The 23,536-nt window shown below is 34.0% G+C and overlaps 1 protein-coding gene across 8 annotated transcripts in view; it reads right to left on the reverse strand.

Moving 5' to 3' along the window:
• CNTLN (centlein) overlaps positions 1-23,536 on the reverse strand; it is a 309,757-nt gene that overhangs the window by 20,604 nt on the left and 265,617 nt on the right. For 7 of the 8 annotated variants that reach the window (XM_059141989.1, XM_059141990.1, XM_059141988.1 and 4 more), the window contains 4 exons: positions 18,673-18,770; positions 16,835-16,961; positions 14,990-15,127; positions 14,218-14,403 (listed from right to left, as the gene is read on the reverse strand). In XM_059141989.1, coding sequence (XP_058997972.1) covers positions 14,218-14,403; positions 14,990-15,127; positions 16,835-16,961; positions 18,673-18,770 — 549 coding nt within the window. Of the gene's footprint in view, positions 1-14,217; positions 14,404-14,989; positions 15,141-16,834; positions 16,962-18,672; positions 18,771-23,536 lie in introns of those variants that run through there. The other variant, XR_009346344.1, reaches the window with a different exon arrangement.

The raw sequence follows: 23,536 nt of genomic DNA on the forward strand, positions 1-23,536 counted from the left end.
AAGAGTATAAGTATGCCTTATATATGAAGAAAGTCATGAAACCACAAAGAAAGTAAGCAAGAAAGGAACTACAAAACCCGCTAGAAAACAATTAACAAAATAGCAATAACCACATACCTACAAATAATTACTTTAAATGTAAGTAGACTAAATTCTCCAATCAAAAGACTATTTTGACTAAATGGAAAAAACCACCCTCATCATATCTCCTCCAAGAGACAAACTTTAGATGTAAGAAGATGGAAAAAGATATTCTACGCAAATGGAAACCAAAAGAGAGCTGGAGTAGCTACATTTACATCAGATAAAACAGACTTTAAACAAAGACTGCAGTAAAAGATGAAGAAGTGTGTTACATAATGATAAAGGTTTGATAAAGGTTAATCTAACAAGAGGACATAATTTTTAAATATTTATGCACCCAACCTCAAATCATCTAAATATATAAGACAAATATTAATCGACCTAAAGGAAGAAATAGACAGTAACATAATAAAAGTAGGGGACTTTAACACCCCTTATATCAATGGATAGGTTATCCATATTGAAAATCAATAAGGACACATTAGCCTTAAATGACATACTACCAAATGTATTTAACAAATATTTGCAAAACATCCCATCCAAAAAGCAACAGAATACACATTCTTCTCAAGTGCACATGGAAGATTTTCTAAGATACATCATGTCAGACCACAAAACAAAACTTAATAAATTTAAGAGAATTGAAATCATATCAAACATCTTTTCTGATCACAATGATATGAAACTAGAAATTAATTCCATGAAGAAAACTGGAAAATCAAAAAATATATGAAGTTTAAACAATATGCTACTGAATAACCAAAGGGCCAACGAAGAAATCAAAAGAGAAATAAAAAAAAAATAACTTGAGACAAATGAAAATGGAAATGTAATACCAAAATTTATGGGATGCAGCAAATATAGTTCTAAAAAGAAAGCTCAGGGTCACCTGGGTGGCTCAGTTGGCTAAGGTAAGGTTTTGACTCTTGATTTCTGACCAAGTCATGATCTTAGGGTCATGAGACTGAGCCCTGCATCAGGCTCCACTCTGCACTGCCTGCTTGAGATTCTCTCTCTCTCTGTTCCTGCTCCCCACCTTGTGTATGCTTTCTAAAAACTAAAACTAAAATAAAAGTTCATAGTGATAAATGCCCACTTCAAGAAACAAGGAAAGTGTCAAATAAAGAACTAACTTTATACCTCAAGGAATTAGAAAGCAAAAAACAAATTAAGTCCAAGGAAACTATAAAGAAAGAAATAACAAAGACTAGAGAAGACATAAATGGAAACTAAAAAGACAATAAGAAAGATCAATGGAACTAAGAGCTGGTTCTTTGAAAAGATAAACAGAATTGACAAACCTTTAGCAAGACTCATCAGGAAAAAAAGAAAGGATGAAAATAAATCAGAAATGAAAGAGATGCTACAATTGATACCAGAGAAATAGAAATGATCATAAGAGACTATGAACAATTATAAGCCAATGAGTTAAGACAACCCAGAAGAAATGAATAAATTCCTAGAACAATACAACTTACCAGAACTAAATCAAAATGGAAAATCTAAACAGACTGACTACTAGCAAGGTGACTGAAACAGTGAGCAAAACCTTTCAGCAAACAAAAGTCCAAAACCAAATGGCTTCACATTCGACTAAGAATTAATACTAATTCTTCTAAAACTCTTTCAAAAAGTAGGAGAGGGTCAAATTCTTCCAAACATATTTTATGAGGCCAGTATTACCCTGATACCAAAACCACAAAAGGATATCCCCTCCAGCACATATACACACACATTACAGGCCAATATTCCTGATGAGCATACAAGCAAAAATCCTCAACAAAGTATCAGCAACCTGAATTCAACAATACATGAAAAGGATCACATACCATGGTAAATATGGGATTTATTCCCATATATGCAAGGATGGCCCAACATTCACAAATCGTTAATGTGATATACCACATTAACAACAGAAAGGATAAAACCGTATGATCATCTAAACAGATGCAGAAAAAGCATTTAACAAAGTTCAACATCTGTTTATGATAAAAACTCTCAACAAAGCAGATATAGAAAAAATGTACCTTAAAATTATAAAGGCTATATATGAGAAGCCCACAGCTAAGGTCATACTCAAAGGTGAAAAGCTGAAAGCTTTTCCTCTCAGGAACAAGACAAAAATGTCCACTCTTGTTATTTTTATTCAACATAGTATTGGAAGTCCAGCCAGAGAAATTAGGGGTGGGGGAAGGCATCTGGATTGGGAAGGAAGAGTAAAACTCTCACTATTTGTAGATGACATGATATTATATATAGAAAGTCCTAACCATTCTATCAAAAAGCTGCTAGAACTAACCAACAAATTCAGTAAAGTTGTAAGATACAAAATCAATACACAAAAACAAGTCACTGTTGTTTACATTAATAATGAAGTATAAGAAAGAAAAATTATGAAAAAAATCCCATTTATAAGTACATCAAAAAGAATAAAATGCCTAGGAATATATGTAATGAATAAAGTGAATGACTTATACACTGAAAACTGTAAGACATTAATGAAATAAATTGAAGAAGATAGAAATAGATGGATAGATATTTCATGGTAATGGATTGGAAGAATTAATATTGTTAAAATGTCCACATTAACCAATGTATAGATTCAGTGCAATCCCAATCAAACTTTCAATAGCATTTTTCACAGAAATAGGACAATCCTAAAATTGCATTGAACTGCAAAAGATTCCAAATAGTCAAAGCAAATCTTCAGAAAAAAGAACAAAGGTGGAAGTATCATGTTCCCCGATTCCAAATTATATTACAAAACTACAGTAATCAAAGCAATATGGTATTGGCATAAAACAGACACACAGTTCAATGGAATGGAATATAGATACCAGAAATAAACCCATAAATACCTGGTCAATTAATTTATGATGAGAGATCAGAATAAAATTGGAGAAGCAATAGTCTCTTCAATAAATGGTGTTGGGAAAATTGGACAGCCGTATGCAGAAGAATGAAACCCAACCACTATCTAACACCATACACAAAAATTAACTGAAAATGGATTAAAGAGCGAAGTTAAGACCTGAACCATAACACTTTAAAGAGAAAACATAGGCAATACACTCCTTAATATAGGTTTTGATGATTTTTTTAAAAAATTCTGACACCAAAAGTGTTTAAGTGGGACTACCTCAAACAAACAAACTTCCGCACAGCAAAGGAAACCATAAACAAAATGAAAAGGCAAACCCTCTTGAATGGGAGAAAATATTTGGAAATCATATCTGATAAGGGCTAATATTCAAAATACACAAAGAACTCATACAACTTAACATAAAACGAACAATCTGATTAAAAATTAGGCAGAGGATATGAAAAGGCTTTTTCCAAAGAAGATATGCAGATGTCTGATAGGTACATTAAAACAACTCAATGTCATTAATCATCAGGGAAATATAAATCAAAACTAAAATGTAAGGATGTTTTATGAAGACAAAAAAAAAAAAAAAAAAAAAACTAAAATGAGATATCACCTCATAGCCAAAAAGAATGAAAAAGACAAGAAATAAGGGCTGGTGAGGATATGAAGAAAAAGGTACCCCTGTGTACTGCTGGTGTGAGTTTAAATTGGTACAACCACTATGGACAACAGTATGGAGGTTCCTCAAAAGATTAAAAAGAGAACTACCACATGATCCAACAATCCCACTTTTGGATATATATCCAAAGGAAACAAAAACACTATTTTGAAAAGATCTATGTGCCCCTACATTCAATTCAGCTTTATTTAGCATAGCTGAGATGTGGAAACAATCTACATGCCCATTGATAGATGAATAGACAGAGAAATTTTGGTGTATATATACACAATAGAATACTATTCATCTATTTAAAAAAGTGAAATCTTGCCATTTGTGACAACATGGATGGACCTTGAGAGCATTATGCTAAAGGAAAGAAGTCAGAGAGAAAAAGACAAATACCATATGACCTCATGTGTGGAAACTAAGCAAAACCAAACCAAGCTCATAGATACAGAGAACAGGATGGTGGTTTCATGAGGTGTGGGGGTAAGGGGATGGGCAGAAGGGGAAAATTGTGTAAACTGTTTTTGTCTAAATTAAATAAATGGAATAAAATATTTAAAAAGTTCATACATTGAGACGTTACCTCACAAATATTAGGGCAGCTACTATCAAAAATACAGAAAATAACAAGTGTTGGCAAGAACGTGGAGAAATTGAAACCTTTGTGCACTATTGGTGGGAATGTGAAATGATGGAATTCTATCCTGTCTAATGTTCTATTCATCTATTTTTACAGTAATCACGATGTTTTATTAACCATAACCCTATAGCATGCTTTGGTGTTTGTTAGGGAAAATCTTCCTCTCTCTGTTCATTCTTTTTCATCAGTCATTTTTATTCCTACTTTTCAGCTATTCTTTTAGAATCAATTTGTCAGTATCTAGGACTGCAATGCCATTTAGATTAACTTTGGAATAAACTCTCACATATACAGTATTGATTCTTCCCATTCAGAAAACAATAATTATTTCCATTTACTTAGTTCTGTTTTATGGCTTTTAGTGTTTTTTCTTCTGATTTACAGGTTTATTGCATTTCTTGAAAGATTTATTTCTGGGTATTTAAGAGTCATGTTTTGTTACTATAAACAGAAATTTAAAAATAGCATTTTAAAATATATTATTACTTGTGAAGTCCACTTTATTTCATTTGTTGACCTTGTTTAGACCTTATTGCTGAATTATCTGGTTAGTTCTAGTAGTTAATGAGTTGATTCTCTTGGACTTTCTGTGTCTAAAAACCTGTGACGGACAATCACATTTTGGTTGTATTATCCCATAATTATAAACTTTTCTTGTGTATTTGCATTTACAAGAATCTGTAGGACAAATATTAATAGTAGCAATGAAAGAGGCATCTGTGCTTTATTCCTAAGTCAATATTGCTTTTGTCTCAATAGTCTTAGATGGCTCACCACCATAACTAAAATCTTGCCAGTAATATCAAGGAAAGGAGAAGGAGAGGGCATATGCCTTCCTTTTAAAGTCCCAAAACACAGTGGGACAAAAACCTGAAAATAAACAAACATAAAAGAAAAGGACAGCTTCACTTTGCTTGTATCAGCCTATCACCCAGGCTGGTGTGGCTCAGCACAGAGAGGGAACTCCAAGTTTCAACAGTTCCTTCCCCTCCCTGGAGAAGAAAGAGTAAGGTGAGCAACTAGCTTCCCTAGACTTCTGATGCACTGCATGAAGGACCTGCTGCAATTTCATCTCACCCAGAGACTGGCTCAACCGAGATGTTCGGAGATGGCTTGGAACAAGGAAGAGCTAGGGATAGCAGTGTCAGCCATGCAAGCAGGCGCAACCTCAGTTCACAGTGGCCTGTCCTGCAAAGGACCTCATCAGTTTTTGCTGCTGAAGAAACTGATGACCAGGACAGCCCTCGTGCCTCCCTGAAGATTTAACCACTGCATTTCTCCTGCACAAATTTTCACAGTACTTTAAAAAGATCATACCACATAATCAGGTGGGATCTATCCTTGGGATGCAAGGATGGGTCAACATATGCAGATCAATAAATGTGACATACTACATTAAATGAATGAAGGATAAAAATCATACAATCATCCCAGTAGATGCAGAAGAAGCATTTAACAAAATTCAACATCCTGTCATGATAAAAACTCTCAACAAAGTGGGTATAGAAGGAACATACCTCAACATAATAAAGGTCCTATATGACAAGCCCACAGCTACAATCATATGGAAGGCTGAAAGCTTTCCCTCTAAGATTGGTAACAAGACAAGGATGCCACTGTCACCACTCCTATTCAACACAGTACTGGAAGTCTTAGCTAGACCAATTAAGGAACAAAAAGAAATAAAAGACATCCAAATCAGAAAGGAAGAAGTAAAACAGTCTTCATTTGCCCATGACATGATATTATATATAGAAAATCCTAAAGACTCCACCAAAACATCATCAAAACTAACCAACAAATTCAGTACGCTATAGGATACGATATCAACATTTAAAAATTAATTGGGTTTCTATACACTAACAACAAAACATTGATTAAAAAATAAAGAAAATAGGGGCGCCTGGGTGGCTCAGGTTAAGCCTCTGCCTTCGGCTTGGGTCATGGTCTCAGGGTCCTGGGATCGAGCCCCACGTCAGGCTCTCTGCTCAGTGGGGAGCCTTCTTCCCCTGTCTCTCTCTGCCTGCCTCTCTGCCTACTTGTGATCTCTGTTAGATAAATAAATAAAATCTTTTAAAAAAATAAAGAAAATAATCCCATCTCCAATAGCAGCCCTAAACAATAAAATCTAATAAATTTAACCTAGGAAGTGAAAGGTCTATATACTGAAAACTATCAGACACTGATGAAAGAAACTGAAGAAAATGTGAATAAATGGAAAGATAACCCATACTCATGAAGAATTAATATTGTTAAAATGGCCATACTACCCAAAGCCATCTTTAGATTCAATGGCATCCTTATCAAAATTCCAATAGCACTTTTTCACAAATTTAAAAAAAAATCTTAAAATTTATATGGAACTACAAAAGACTGATTAGTCAGAGCAATCTTGAGAAAGAACAAAACTTGAGGCATCATACTTCCCAATTTTAAACTTTATACAAATAAATAGCAAAAACCCAAACAATCCAATTTAAAATGGGCAAAGCATCAGAATAAGCCTTTTGACAAAGAATGCATACAAATGGCCAACAAGTACATAAAAAGGTACTCAGTCCCAACAACCATTAGGAAAATGCAAACCAAAATCACAATGAGATATCACTTCACACCTGTTAGAATGGCTATTACCAAATAGGTAAGAGATAACAAATGTTGGCAAGGATGGAACCAAAAGGGAACCTGTGCACACTTGGTGGGAATGTAAATCGGTACAGCCATTATGGAAAAAAATATAGAGGTCCTTAAAAAATTAGAAGTAGAACTACCATATGATGTAGCAAGTTCACTTCTGGAAATATAGCCAAAGAAAATGAAAGCAGGATCTGAAAGAAATATCTGCCTTCTCATATTCACTGCAGCATTCCTCACAATAGCTAAGACGTGAAAACAACCTCAGGGTTCAGATCCATTGATGGATGGATGAATAGATGAAAGAAAACATTATATATGTATGTGTGTGTGTGTGTGTGTGTATAATATCATATATATAATTTCTTTCATTCATATATTTCATATATATATTGTTTTCTTCCATCTATAATACTCCATTGCATATGCATATGCAATGGAGTACTATAGAGCCATAAAAAGGAGGAAATCTTGCCATTTGTGAAAACATGAATGGACCTTGAGAGCCACTATACTGAGTGAAATAAGTCAGACAGAGAAATACAAATACCATATGATGCTTCTTACCTGTGGAATCTAAAAAATCTGAATTCATAGAAGCAGAAGAGTAGAACAGCGGTTTCCAGGGGCTAAGTGGCGGAGGAAGGAGACACTGGTCAAAGGGTACAGATAACCAGTTGTAAGAAAAATAAATTCCAGGGTGTAATGTACAGCATAGGGACTACAGTTAACAAAACTGTATTGTATACTTGAAAGTTGCTATAAGAGTAGATATTAAATTTCTTTACCATAACAACAACAACAACAACAAAATGGTAATTATGTGAGGTGTGATGGTTGTGTTAACTAACTTTATTATGGTAAACATGTCACAATATATACATATACCACATCATCACACTGTACACCTTAAATTATACAGTGTGAGATGTCAATTCTAACTCATTAAAGTTGGGAAAAGAGAACAGAAAAAAATCATAACTAAGAGAGTAGATCAGTGCCTAAGTATTAACAAACTGTACATATAAAAATAAAATTATAGTGCTCCACAAATGTTCTCATTAAAGAAGCAAGAAATTTATATGCCCATCTTACTAAATCTTTCCAAAGCAAGCACATATTGGTAATTAAATGATTTAAGCTTCCAGCTAAATGTTGTTCTTTCGCTGATATTTATTTCAGAGCTAACAAAAACCATTGAGAAGCTAGAATCTGGCGTATGACTCACACATATAAGCACATTAACAAGCCTGTATCAGGGCTCAATCAAACTGAGCAAATACTTCTAGAAATTTTCCCTCGTGTGTTTTATTCAGTTACTAAGCGGATTTAAAGTCTCAGCTCTGCCACATACACCCAGCACACATGCTCAAAGCGCTTGATTTCACCCCTGGGCAAAATTCCATATTCAAGACTAGATCTAGAACAGATGGTCACTCCACCTCTTCTCTTATCTGGTTGTGCCCTGTGAAAAATGCATAGACTAAAGGGAATACATTCCACAACAGGGCCAGAACAAACATTGTTGCTATTAATACTAGTAATAATATTTATTAAGTACTTCTGTTTATATGATACCCTAATAATCTCTGTACAGAATGAGTCCTGGTGATCACAATGTTCCATGTAGGAACTGTGTACATTCTTCATGCTCTTTAAGGAATGTGCCCAGCTCTTGCCTTCACAGAGTTTTCAATCTAATCAGTGATTATGTGTCTATTACCATTCTTTTTCTTGTTTTTAAATTTTATTTATTTATTCAACAGAGAAAGAGAGAGATCACAAGTAGGCAGAGAAGCAGGCAGAGAGAGAGAGAGGGAAGCAGGCTCCCCACTGCACAGAGAGGCCGACATGGGGCTCCATCCTAGGACCCTGAGATCACGACCTGAGCCGAAGCAGAGGCTTTAACCCACTGAGCCACCCAGGTGCCCCTAGTACTATTCTTGAGCCAGATATACAATCAATACATTTCAATCTTATTTATTAAATAAATATTAAATATATATTTATATAAATAAGAAATTTATATTAAATATGAAATTTATTTATTAAATTAAAATCTTTGAGAACTGAATGAGTCTTATTAACATGCTATTGCCAATGCTTTGGGGATAATGAATAAGGGAAGGAGAACGTGTGCGAAGGCAGGAATGAACACAGTATGGGGGAAAGTTGGAGAGTAGTGGGAAGATTAGATTCTAGGCACAATGGTGCCAAACTATGAAAGGTCTTAAATATTCCAAAAGCTGATCTCTAGCAGAGTAAAAATTTAGTAAGTCACTGATAGTATATAGCCTCAGATAGTGGCTCCTCGGCATTTCCACATGGTCCTAGGGCCATGTGTGCAAAGAAGAGAAGGATGGTAGTCCTCTCATTCCTCAGAACCAAATGTCCAGTCTTTGCCAATGTTTCTGGTTTGGCATTAGTTGCTGGTTGTCCTTTATTAGAAAAATGGATTAAGCAGCAGAAATAGTGCCAGTATCAACTACACACTGGCTCTAAATCACAGTGAAGAAAAACAAATTTCAAATTACCACTAGGCTTTGATTAAACACCAACTCATATATAGATTCAGTTGATAAAAAACAATTGAAGGAAGTGTTTTTAAAACTGTATTATGCATAATAATCACTTAACTTGTTAAATTCAGCTTTTTGGGCCCCACCCTCACCAAGACTCTGATGCAATAAATTTAGGGCCCTAAATTATGCATGTTATTCAAAGGCAATAAAATCAGTTGATTCTAAGACAGGTAATCCAATACCAAATGGAAACTAAGTGGAAAGGTTCTGAAAGAGTACTAAAAATGGCTTATCGATCTCTTTTATCTTTTCCTATTATATCATCTTTAATATAAATATAATAATAAAAATAAAGTAAATATAAATATAAGTATAATATATTATATATAAATTAAATATATAATATAAATATAAATAAATATAAATATAAAAATAAATATAAACTCAAATTACAATGACATGAAACCACAGCAATTCTTAATTTATCTATTAAGACATTTATACTCTACATCATTGTTGATGAAAAATATGAAGGATTAGTATGTCATTCTTCAACAATTAGAAATTACTTACTTAATCATTAAATATCATTCAAATCCTTGGACAAAAATAAAAACCTTGCTTTTTAAAGGATAATTTTTGCCAAATTATTTTCTGTGATGAAGTATACCCATTATAATATCATGAAGGTCATGAAACTTCATCGTCTATAATAATCAGATATGTAATTATAAAATTCATTTTTCTATTTTTAAAACTTTTGGTTATCAATTCTTTTTAAGAAGGACACATTCTGGGGCACCTGGGTGGTTCAGTCATTAAGCATCTGCCTTTGGTTCAGATCGTGATCCCGGGGTCGTGGGATCAAGCCCTGTACTGGGCTCCCTGCTTAGCAGGAAGCCTGCTTCTTTCTTTCCCTCCCCCTTTGTTTGTGTTTCCTCTCTCACTTTGTGTCTCTCTCTGCCAGATAAATAAATAAAATCTTAAAAAATAAATAAAAAATCAAAAGGACACATTCAAAGAATATTTCAGAAAAAAAACAATAATTGGCATTTAAATAAATCTTATAATTATTTCATATTTTATATCTTGGCTAAAACTGTAACAAACAAAACCCTAATTTGAACAGAAAACAAAAAACAAAGGCTTATGAAGCTAAAAGTCATAATAAAAATGGTTTTACATAATAAGTAATGACAACATTCACTGAGAGTGCTATCAGAAATTAAAGAGTGAGACTATTCAACAAGTATTTGGAAGAAACAACATTTTTTTTTTTTTTTTTTTAAAGATTTTATTTATTTATTTGACAGAGAGAAATCACAAGTAGATGGAGAGGCAGGCAGAGAGAGAGAGAGAGGGAAGCAGGCTCCCTGCTGAGCAGAGAGCCCGATGCGGGACTCGATCCCAGGACCCTAAGATCATGACCTGAGCCGAAGGCAGCGGCTTAACCCACTGAGCCACCCAGGCGCCCCTGGAAGAAACAACATTTTTAAATCTGAAAAAGGTAAATTACGTTCACTAAAATTAATACTCTGCAATCATTTGGGGTCCTCTGAGGCAAGGTTTATTGGTTTGACTTTATATCCATCGAAACCTTTGTTAAAAGAGATAAAACAGAAAAAAAATGTTTTATTCCATTCATTTTGTAGATATTTTTAAAATGAGAAAACTCCCAAGGTATCTATGATTTCCAAAGAAACAAAGTAAGGGATTTGTTCTAAATGGGGTACTACTAACATGGCATAAAATATCATAAGCTCCTATTTTTAGAGGAATGAAGAATATGACATTATACATAAGATCCAGTTATCTGCCATCTTATATTCAATCTATAAGTTCAGGAATGTTACTTCTTATAAATAAGATCAATACCTATGGAGGTAAGTGGATTTAAAAATACTCTATGTTGAGCAGAGAAGTCTCTACGGGGGGCTTAGGAGATGCCAAACTACCTACCAATCTAGAGAGAGAAACCAGAAAAAAAAAAAAACTGATTTGATAACACTAACATATTAAAATATATAAAATAATATATTTTAGAATATGCACACACACATATATATATGTGGCAAATTTAACTGAGTGATTCAAATAACAGGGGGGTTATTCGCGAAAGAGACAGTAAGTAGTGATGTTATGTGATTCTGTAGTTTAAAATTTCACTTTATAAAAATTCCATGGATTGAAAATATTTCATATATTGAAATAAATTTCTACTGCTGTGTTATACCAGTTTCTTTCAATTTTAATACCAGTATAGTTAACATACAGTGTCATATTCATTTCAGGCCTATAATATAGTGATTCGACAATGCTTGTCATAAGTGTACTCTTAATCCTCTTGATCGATTTCATCTATCCTCCCACCCACTTCCCCTCTGGTAACCATCTGCTTGTTCTCTATAGATAAAATCTGTTTTTTTGGTTTGTCTCTTTTTCTCTCTTTTCATTTGTTTTGTTTCTTAAATTACTCAGGTAAGTGAAATCATACGGTATTTGTCTTCCTTTGACTGACTTCGCTTTGCATTATACTTTATATCCATCCATGTTGTTGCAAATGTCACGATCTCATTCGTTTTTGTGGCTCAGTAACAGTCCATTGTATATGTATGTGCTACATCTTCTTTGTCTATTCATCCACTGATGGACACTTAGGCTGCTTCTGTGATTTGGCTATTATAAATATGGTTGCAATAAACATAGGGGTACATAGATCTTTGCAAATTAGTGTTTTCATATTTTTGGGGTAAATACCCAGTTGTAAGACTGCTGGATTATAGGGTAGTTCTATATTTAATTTTTTGTGGAACCACCATACTGTCTTCCACAGTGGTTATACCGGTTTGCATTCCCACCCAAACTGCAAAACAGTTCCTTTTCTCCACATCCTCACCAACACTTGTTTTTTGTATTTTTGATTTTAGCCATTCTGACAGGTGTGAGATGACACTGCACTTGGTTTTGATTTGCATTTTCCTGATGATTGGTGATGATGAGCCATCTTTTCATGTGCCTTCTGGCCATCTGTATGTCTTCTTTGGAGAAATGTCTGTTCATGTCTCATGCTTATTTTTTAATTGGGTTATTTGTTTTGGGGGTGTTGAGTTTTATAAGTTCTTTATATATTTTGGATAGGAACCCTTTATCAGATATCATTTGCAAATATCTTCCCCATTCCAATGGTTGTCTTTTAGTTTTGTTAATTCTTTTGCTGTGCAGAAACTTATTTTGATGTAGTCCCAACAGTTTATTTTTGCTTTGGTTTCCATTGCCTCAGGAGACATATCTAGAAAAACACTGCTATGGCTGATGTCAGAGAAATTACCGCCTATGTTGTCTTCTGGGATTTCTATGGTTTTAGGTCTCACCTTTAGGTCCTTAATCCCTTTTGAGTTTGTTTTTGTGCATGGTGTAAGAAAATGGTCACCCAGTTACATTCTTCTGTATGTAGCTGTACAATTTTCCCAACACCATTTCTCGAAGGGACTGGCTTTTTCCATTGCATATTCTTGCCTCCTTTTTCAAAGATTAATTAACCATGTAATTTCAGGTTTATTTCTGTGCTTTCCTTGCTGTTTCACTGATCTATGTGTCTATTTTTGTGCCAGTATCATACTGTATCATACTGTTTTGATTACTACAGCTTTGTGGTACATGATATGCCAGTTTTTAATCACGCATGCCATCAAGTAGCACAAGTAAATCAAGCTCATCAAAGACTTCTAACAAACAAAACAAACAGAACACTGTGATTTCAGGAGAAAAGAGAGAAGGTCAAGACACTTTCCCACCATAATCACATTGTTTTGGTGCTTATTTTGAAAGGCCAAAGAACTACATTAAAATTTCCTATTTCTAATAGAAATATAGTTTGATTAGGTAGTGATCATGACCACAAGTGGACTATTCTGTGAGGTACCTGTAGATGTTGTGGAAGTGGAGATTGATAAAACACTGTCCTTCACTTTAAGAAACTCATCATCTACCTGGCGGCAAGAGATCCATTTGCTAGCTATAATATGAGATGGGATAAAAGGCACCAAAAGGCGGTATCAGCAACTCATGGTGGGACTAAAGGAGCAGAGCAATCACCAGATTCCTGGTCCATAGTGCCTAGTAACTCTGAAACCAGAGCTGTTCCTCCTTGATTTTCCCAGAAGAGCTAAGGGAGGAATACTGTCTGAGTATTGGGGCAAAAGCACAGACCAGATGCCAGAAAAGCTCCTTAGAAGGACTTTTGAACAAACCCTTCCCCCACATCGTAGTTCCTTGTGTAGCCAATGACTGACCCTCTCTGGGGTTCCTCATCTGTCAGATAATTTCTGGACAGTAAGTACAGCCTTTGCAGGCACTTTGATTTGTCTTCCTTTTGTTCTGCTAAGTCATTTACCATTCCTCTATCCATTCCATGTTTAATGGGCTATGGACTGGGGTTCAGATGTCTTTGAATTTCAGTAGATCTGGGGCAAGTTTCTGATTGTCCTTGCTGGATTTTCAAAAGAATAGAGTACATAAATGACTTAATTCTTTCATCTCAAAACCTGTCTTGATTACAAGATTATTACGATTCATAACTGAATTGATATTAAGAATATTAAAAATATGGTGGAAAAATTTAAACTCAAACTGTAAAACAAGACCTTTTCGAGACAAATTTTAAACACTGTGGCAAGTAGGGTAGGAGAAGATGCTTTGTGGTTTCAGAAAGCAGAAGCTTCAGAGTGTTCCCACATCATCTCAAGGAGGTCACTATTCTCCTGAAGTACAGTACAGTTAGTAAACTACAAGTAATTCAAACCTTTACAAAGATGGTGAACTCTTCCACTTTCTCATTGGCTAACAACAACTTCTTCTGTGCACCTTCTAGGGCCTGCTCACTTTGCAGTGCTAATCCCTGAAGATGCTTAAATGCCGCCGTTTCAATCTCTGCCATTGCAGTTTCGGTCTCACTTATTTTTGATACTAGGAGACTAAGCTTGACATCCTGCAGAAGACCAGTGATCACAGAATAGAAAATCATTCACAAACATATCAGGAAGACTTAGATATACATGTCAGGTAAAAAAATGGTTTCATGATTCTCTTTCTGTATGTATTTATTTTCATTTGGTTAAAATGGATGGTTGTTTTCATTTATTTTCAATAAAATATCCTGTGCACATATTCTCATATATTTATCATCAAAGTTATTTATATTTCTAAAAATTATAAAGACATCATTAAAGACATGGAAACTATTTTAGAGCAAAAGATCTCACAAATCAAATAGAAATATTTAATTAGTTTATAAGGTTAAGTGCGTCCAAAAAATTTATAGCCACTTAGGCCAGTTCTTAACAATAATGTTCATTTAAACACATTATCAAGACACAAAATCTGTTTCTCTAATATAGCACTACCTTTAATGTTAAACAAATTCTGTTTCATGTAGAGATAGAAATGTACTTTGCAGTTATCTGAAACAATTAAGTTGCTCATAATAGTTTTGGGGAGAAAAAAAATGAGGACTTTAAAAATTTAAAAGATACGATAACATTCTATTTCTAAGCTAACATGTCCAAAAAGCATACCTTTTTTTCTAATTCCTCTTTAGTTTTTTGATACATCTGTTCATACTGTGACTTTTCTTTCACGGCAACACTGAGTCTCTGCTTTAGTGAATCAATTGATACCTTCTTATTGGAACATTCTTCAGTTAGTGTCTTCACCTATAGCAAAAGCCTAAAGGTAACTATTATCGGTTAAGGCATCCTAGTCATAAACTCCATTTGTTTAAACAGAAACCAAACGAATTCATGAATAAGTCTAATTTCTTTATTCTCTCATAAATGATATCAAATTTAAATAAATAAAAGTTTAAAAATACACAATATCAAATGCAAGTATAAGGTTTGTAGAACTTATATCACAAATGAGACAAAAACCCTTAAATCATTAAAAAATGAAAAATGCACAAAAAGGTATGAAAAGGTATGAATGAAGGTTTTTTTTTAACAACTTCAACTTTTAATAATGGAAACAATTTGCCATTCCAGAAACAACGGCAGGGAAGAAAAATCTTCCCTATTAAAATAAACTCATCAAAATTATAAATATTATAACTTTTATACTTCTGTGATTTAAAATGCTGTCCTGCAATACTACCCCTTTCATTTTTAACAACATTCTGGTATCATCACATGTTGAAGAGAAAACAGTATTACAGCAAAGCTTAGTTTAATTTAACATAAGAATTAGTACAGTGATTTTTAAAAATCTCTGGCCATATGTGTGGTCTGTCTAATAATACATTACTAATTTTAACTATGTTTCCTTTCATTACTAACCTAAACTTCCGTTAAGTAGGGGATGGTTGTCTCTGATTCTTAAGCAAGCTGAGTCATGGGTAACTTTCAGTCATAACCATATAACATGTACTTTTTAGGATAAAATTAAGTAAGTGCTGCAACATACTAATTATACATTTGAAAGAAGAAATAGTTTCTCTTTATTCACTTAATGCCACTAAAGATATGTAATTACTTATAAAAAGATTCTAAGACCATATCCAATGATATCTGGAATGAAAGTTTAAAAATCAGCAGTATTTAAATGACAACACTGAAAAAAAAAAAAAACCTATAGGAAGTAATTATAACATACATGGATGTGTGGAGGAGAAAAAGAAAGAAAATCCATGTGCATTTGTCTTGCTCATGTAAAATTTTCTCTCTTAAATCCACTTGAGCTAACAGATACTTACATTTTTATTTTCAACAAGGAAAGTAAGGGAGATGTTCTCTCTGGAGTGGATAACATTTAGTGAATGCCAAAGCACAAGCTGCTTTATGAGTTGTGCAAATAGCACCTTACAAACAAAACAAAACAAAACCAAACAAAACAAAAAAACCAAAAATCTCTTAGTCAGCAAATTGCTGATTTCCACTTTAGGGTCAGATATGCAACTGTGTTAAATACAACTCTCTTTCTAAGTACACTGAATTAAATGTACAGAAGGAAAAAGTACACTTAAAAATGTTGGGTGAGTACATTTTTTAAAGAACTTCTGGTAGTTGGTTATCACCTTTTTCATTTAAAAATATATGCTTCATTCAATCATTATAAATGTTAGCAAACTAAATAAAGCAAATAATTCTAAATTGTATAAAGAACATCCGAAGGTTTTTAAATTTAAAATTGATTATCTTCTCATGATATGTTCACAAATAAAAAGAGAATGTGTGGCTACATTATATATGAGATTTGAGTCTTGAATTTTAAAAGAATGTAATTTCAGAGCAGGTAATGTAATTATGTAACAGTATACATATTTTATGAATATTTTCTATAAATTTATTAAGATTGATACTCAAGAGTATCAATAAATAAGAGGGCAGTGATTTTTTTTCAACATCTGAGAACATAAAAGCTGATACCTTTTTTTCAAGATTTTCTAACATTTCATTAATACTCTCATTACTTTCCAGATTTACTTTCTGTCGAAATTTCAAGTCCTCTATCAAATGTCTTTTCATGGTTATATCCCTCTCCATTCGGGACATCCTTGAAAGGGAAAAAAGATGTTTTATCGAAATGATAGAAAATATTTTAACAGTGATTATATGATTACATGATAATCTTACATACTATCCAGTGCTATACCTCCTGTTAATTTTTAAATGCTATCTGATATTAATTGCAAATAAGATAATTACATGAGAAGAAATATTGCTCTATTAATAGTTTGAGTTTTTATAAAATTTATAATCCAGTCGTTACTGGTAATTATAGTATTATATATACATTAAGACATAAAAAATAGGATAACTGAGAAAGATTGACAAAATTTATGAAAAATTAAAATCATTATATCTAGGGACGCCTGGGTGGCTCGGTTGGTTAAGCAGCTGCCTTCGGCTCAGGTCATGATCCCAGCGTCCTGGGATCGAGTCCCATATCGGGCTCCTTGCTCTGCAGGGAGCCTGCTTCTCCCTCTGACTCTGCTTTCCACTCTGTCTGCCTGTGCTCGCTCTCACTCTCTCTCTCACAAATAAATAAATAAAAAAATCTTTATAAAAATCATTATATCTAAGCTGTATTCTTGCATTGCTATCAAAAATCCAACTGAAATTTGGAGATCATGAACAAGCCTAACACTGACTGGAAACAATTCTATACAAAAATAAACAAATATAAAATCTCATACCGTGATATAGAAACACAATAACCTTGGGCATGGTATCTTCTAATTTAATATCATTTATGACTGAACTGACCTATCAGTGCAGCTTCCCAGATAACCTGTGTGAAACGGCAGCTGCAATGACGACTACTACTGGTCCTATGCAATAGGAACAGGCCACATCTGCAGTGTATCTGCTGTGTGCCAAGCTCTGTTACAAGGGCTCTACACACAGTCGTTCAAGCCTCACAAGAATTTTATGAGTGGATGTTATTAAACTGTGATACGGAGCTAGCAGGTCAAGGAGCCAGGATCCAAAGAATGTGTCTCTAGAGCCTTCACTCTTAAATAGTAAACAAGACTGCTTCTGAGGATCATAAATAAACCCAGAGATATTTTGTTTAAAAAATTAACCAATCTTTTAGTCTTGTAGTTTCATCTGTTAGTATCACTTCAAAGTTATCTTCACTTAAATGTGGTATACATGTATGTACAGTAGATAGATATATTTCTCAAACTATCAACAACAGACTGGAATTCTGTCTAAACATGTAATCACCCCTAAGCTGTAATAATATATATATAAAAGATATAGAAAGGAAATCATTTTGATTCAGTGAGATAGAACATTTCAAACCCCTTTCTGCTAATAAACACATGAAGTACAAACTTTTATAATCTTCCTTTTAGAAACAAGTGAAACTTTCCTTTTTCTCCACCTTAGCTCTATAAGCTTAGGCATTAAATCCAATAAAAGATCAATCTATACATTTATTTTTGTCCAAATAATTACCACATTCATAAGTTTTCTGTTTATAGTCTTTAGGTAATTAATTTATATATATTCAAAATTAAATGTTTAATCTAACTTTAAATATTCTTACTCTAAATAAAAAATAGTAAATAGTCTTTCATCAACCGTGCTTATAGGTAATATTCTTAAACTTTCTTCTTATTGAGGTTTAAACATGAACTAAGGAAGGAAAAACTTCATTTTGAACTTGCAGTATTATTTCTTGGGGGCAATGTTTAATAGAGTTCACTACCACTAGGTGGCACCAAATACAATGGATAAAAATATCAAGAACATACTTTTCATGCATCTCCTTTATGTGTTCTTCTTTTGCTAGGAGTTCAAATTTCAGAGATTTCACTTTTGATGACTGTTTAGTGAGTTCATTAGTCGCATTCTAGATTAAAAATACACATAAAATCAAATACACCTTTCAGTCTTTGGTGGAATGCAGCATACAAATAAATACCAACCATTCTCATGAAGAGTTAAATTTGCAAAATTATGCTTATAATTAAGAAGGACATTTTATTATTTTTAAATGCTTTATTTTATATGTTTTAATAGAAGTACTAAGGTACACTAAAATTTTTATATAACATACCAAAACCACAGAAGAATGTCATTGTATAACAACTGTAAAAAGCACATACCCACAATACACGTATGGGAAAGAAACATGGACGGTTTTATAAAATGTATATGTGCATGTGATTAATTTAGTATTTTAATGGGCTAATAAGATTACTTAAAATGAATGGCGGGTTTACTAAGAACCCAAAACAGACCAAATATGGTCACAAATGCTCTGCAGTTCCTCCCATTAGGAGGTAAGATTCAGCTTCCAACCCTTTCAGTCTGTCTGGCCCGTGATTTGCTTTGTCCAAAAAAAAAAAAAAAAAAAAAAAGTGACAGAAATGAAATTACGCAAGTACCAGATCCTGGGCCTCAACCCTTGCAGCTTGCACTTTTGCCCTCTCAGAACACTGCCTGGGATCACCTTGCAGGGTAGACGGAGGAAAGGCCACGTGGAGAAGTAGGGAGGGACCCGGGTGGCCACTCTGCAGATCGGCTGTGAGTAAGGCTATCTTGGAACTTCTGGTCCAGATAAATCCTTGAGTTAAAAGAATGCAGCAGGCACAAGAGAGAACACAAAAGACAGAAGCAAAAGACCTGCCTGGTCCAACCCACTGGATCTTAAGAATTAATAAACTGCTACTGTTTTGAGCTGCTGCATTTTAGGATTTGTATGACAGTGACAGATAACTGATAGGGAACTTTACTAATACTAAATTTACTTACTTCAATTTATTACTACTATTACTACTTATTTTTCAAGTTCCTATGCACAAACATCAGTTTTTCTTTTTTTCTTTAAATATTTTATTTATTTATTTGACAGACAGAGATCATAGATAGGCAGAGAGACAGGCATAGAGAGAAGGGGGAAGCAGGCTCCCTGCTGAGCAGAGAGCCCGACGTGGGGCTTGATCCCAGGACCCTGAGATCATGACCTAAGTGAAGGCAGAGGCTTAACCCACTGAGCCACCCAGGGACCCAAACATCAGTTTTTCAAAGCAGAACAGCTTTGTGGTATTTGCTGACTGCACAGCCCGGGAGCCAGAGGTAGTAAATGGAGTGTCAGGAACCCTAACTCTTAATTTGGACTCAAGTTCCAAGTAAACATGTAATCTGAGATATTACCTAGTGTTTTTGATATTTATAGTTTCCCCATCTAAATGATAGTGTTAACATACATTAATTTATTTGTTGAAATTTTAAAATATTAAATTAATATAAGCAGAATAAAATGTGATAGCTTTAAAAGTATTTGGAATATTTTGCTAATCTTTCTAGTAATTACAATCATTTGTGTTAGAACTATTCCCAGCTTTGACCATATCACACTAAATGAAACATAAATTTGAAAAGATGAAACCATTAATCACATCATGTAAATGAGAGTCAAATTCATTAGTCAGACTTCAAAATATCTCTGTGGTAAAGCATATCTAAATATAAAATTTGAAATAATTTTTAATTTTTACAAATATGGAAATTTTCTTAAAAATGGCAAGTGTACTGAATGTGAAAAATTTTGATTAAGTGGGGACATCTGGGTGGCTCATCAGTTAAGTGTCTGACTCTGGATTTCGGCACAGGTCATCATCACAGGGTTGCAGGATCAAGCCCCATGTCATGCTCAGCAGTGGAGCTTGCTTAAAATTTTCTCTCCCTCTCTCTCTGTTTCCCACTTCCTCAATCTCTCACTCTTTCTCTAAATAAATAAATAAAATACAAGCTAAAAATTTTTTTGATTGTGTAATGCAATCTAAATTTCTACCATATTTGACAAGCATTGGCAGAATAAGATATTCCACACTAGTGAATTTAGCAGATAATTGAAGCTTTTGCTTCTACCATTAATTTTCAATTCTCTCTGGAATGATTGTTCACTCACTTAGAAACAAGAACATCCATACTTACATGAAACACTATAATAGTGATACTTCAATATAGTGATATATTATAAATATTATCACTGTATTAATTATATATGTTAACTTGCTATAGTAAGTCGTCACTATATCATTATATTGTCATGCCTTTTGGAACTATTATGATATAAATGGCTACTGACCCTTACTCTAAATGGTCCCAGACTGCTGTTTTTCTAATTTTGTATTTTTACCTTATTATTTTCCTATTTTCTTTTTCTCTCTGTCAATCCCTTGGCCAAAATTTCTTGCTTTTGCCATCCATATTCCTGCCTAAAAACAATTGTCTGCTCCTTTAATATGCCTACTTCTAATCTTTTGAGGTCTTTTCTGCTGAGAAGTTGAACAAATAGACTTACTGGAGCTGTATTTAAAATAAAAAAGATAACTGGTGGTAAATGAAGCCTGACAGTATCTTTAGTGGAATAAATTAAGTGAATTTTAAGGTAGTTGTTTGATTCTTTTCTGTTTTTAGACTTAAGGCTGTTATTTTAGGTGACTGAAAATGCTGTAAGTCTGACTTCTGGAGAGTTGAGGGATTACTGAATTATAGTAAATAAAACATCAGCTTGATATATACTTTTACCAGAATCTCTAAATCTCACAGCCATTTCATTTGATCCTTAAAAATCCTTATGAAGTGGGTAGAAAGGTATCCCTGCTTTAGACCTCTGGAGAAATTATTTCCTCAGTCTGGTCCCATAAGAAGTTAATGCACAAAGAGTGATCAAAACCCAAGGCCTCTAATATTTTCCATTTCTACTATACAATATTTATCTGCAGCATGACCTCAAATCTGGACAAAACATTTATTTCAAAAATGTCACAATGGTAAGAATCCATCGTGGTTAGAGCTTTCCTGCTTAAGTTTATTAAAGGTGGGTTTTTGTTGTTATTGTTTGTTTGTTTGTTTGTTTGTTTTTAAACTGCAGAGTGTCTAAGTAAAAGCATGGACTCTAAAGTCAGAGGGATTGAGTTCTAATTTCGGTTCTCTTAGTAGTTCAGTTGACTTTGGACAATTAATTTAACCTGTGTTTCTGCTTTCTCAACAGTAAAATAGAGTAATAGATTTTATCTCACAGGAGAGAAGTGAGGTTTGTTTTTTTTAAAGATTTTTATTTACTGGGGCGCCTGGGTGGCTCAGTGGGTTAAGCCGCTGCCTTCAGCTCAGGTCATGATCTCAGGGTCCTGGGATCGAGCCCCGCATCGGGCTCTCTGCTCAGCGGGGAGCCTGCTTCCCTCTCTCTCTGCCTGCCTCTCCGTCTACTTGTGATTTCTGTCAAATAAATAAAAAATTAAAAAATCTTTAAAAAAAAAAAAAAGATTTTTATTTACTTGTGAGAGACAGAGAGCGACCATGAGCACAAGCAGGTGGGGAGGAGCAGAGGGACAGGGAGAAGCAGATTCCCCACTGAGCAGGGAGCCCAACATAGGGCGTGATCCCTGGACCCTGAGATCATGACCTGAGCTGAAGGTAGGGGCTAAATGTCTGAGCCACCCAGGGACCCCTAAAAATGAGGTTTAAATGAGTTAATATATGTAAAGGACGTAGAACCAGCCTGGCAATAGTTTACCTATAAAGGAACAGTAGTTTAAAAGCTATGATGCTTCATTATTGACTTACTGGAAAATTGGAAAAGAACTTGGTCTACCCCAAAGGAATGCTTTCAATACGCAGGAAGTCAAACAGCCACAAATATAAACTGAAGTACTAGTAAATTCTAATTTTATAAATAACTATAAATACACTAAATATAAATAACACACACCATCTACTGGAAGGAATTTGTACATACCTAAATATTTGGTTATCTATCTATATATAGTTGGATACCTTGAAGAAACATGTATAATAGAGGTAAAAATGAGGATACAGAAAATACATATGAGCAATGAAATGATACTCAATACACCATGTGTTCTAAGAGGTATACCTAAGAATTTACACAGAAAAGACTAAAATTACCTGGATAAAATTTTAAAAGGTCATGTAAATCTTTAATATATTCAAATCTAATGAGTTTCTTCTTAATTAGGCATAAAAACATCAACAAGAAAGTTTTTTTTTTTTAGAAAATTATGATGTTAGCAAGTTGTTATCTGCCATGGGTTGAATTGTGTCCCTATAAAATTTGTATGTTAAAGTCTTAACCCCAGTACCTCAAGATGTGACTGTATTTGGATAAGGCCCTAAAGAAATAATTAAGGTAAAACGAGGTCGTATGGGTGAACCTTCACCAGACATGACTGGTATCCTTGTTAGAAGAGGAGAGTGAACACAGATAACACAGACACAGGACTGACCATAAGAGGTACAAGTTAACGAGAGAACCTATAACCTATTGATACCTAGATCTTGGACTTGTAGACTCCAGAACTATGAGGAAAAGAAATTCCATTACTTAAGCCATGCAGTGTGTGGTATTTTGTTAGGAAGACCTAGCAAATTAATAGAATATCAAAACAAATTTGTAGTAACAGAGTGTATTATACACCTTAAGGCACTGGTCTTCTAAGGTACTTCCATATTAAAACATGAAACAAGGCAGAGTAAAGATTTATCCTTTCTGTCCCTATGTAGCCTGGTCAGTGTCCTAGGACTCCAGGCTAGATATGGACACTTCACTTCAAACATACATGGAGTATGACCTAACTTGCTCCAGAC

The sequence above is a fragment of the Mustela lutreola genome, chromosome 12 (assembly GCF_030435805.1).
Source record: "Mustela lutreola isolate mMusLut2 chromosome 12, mMusLut2.pri, whole genome shotgun sequence".
In the NCBI taxonomy this organism is placed as follows: domain Eukaryota; kingdom Metazoa; phylum Chordata; class Mammalia; order Carnivora; family Mustelidae; genus Mustela; species Mustela lutreola.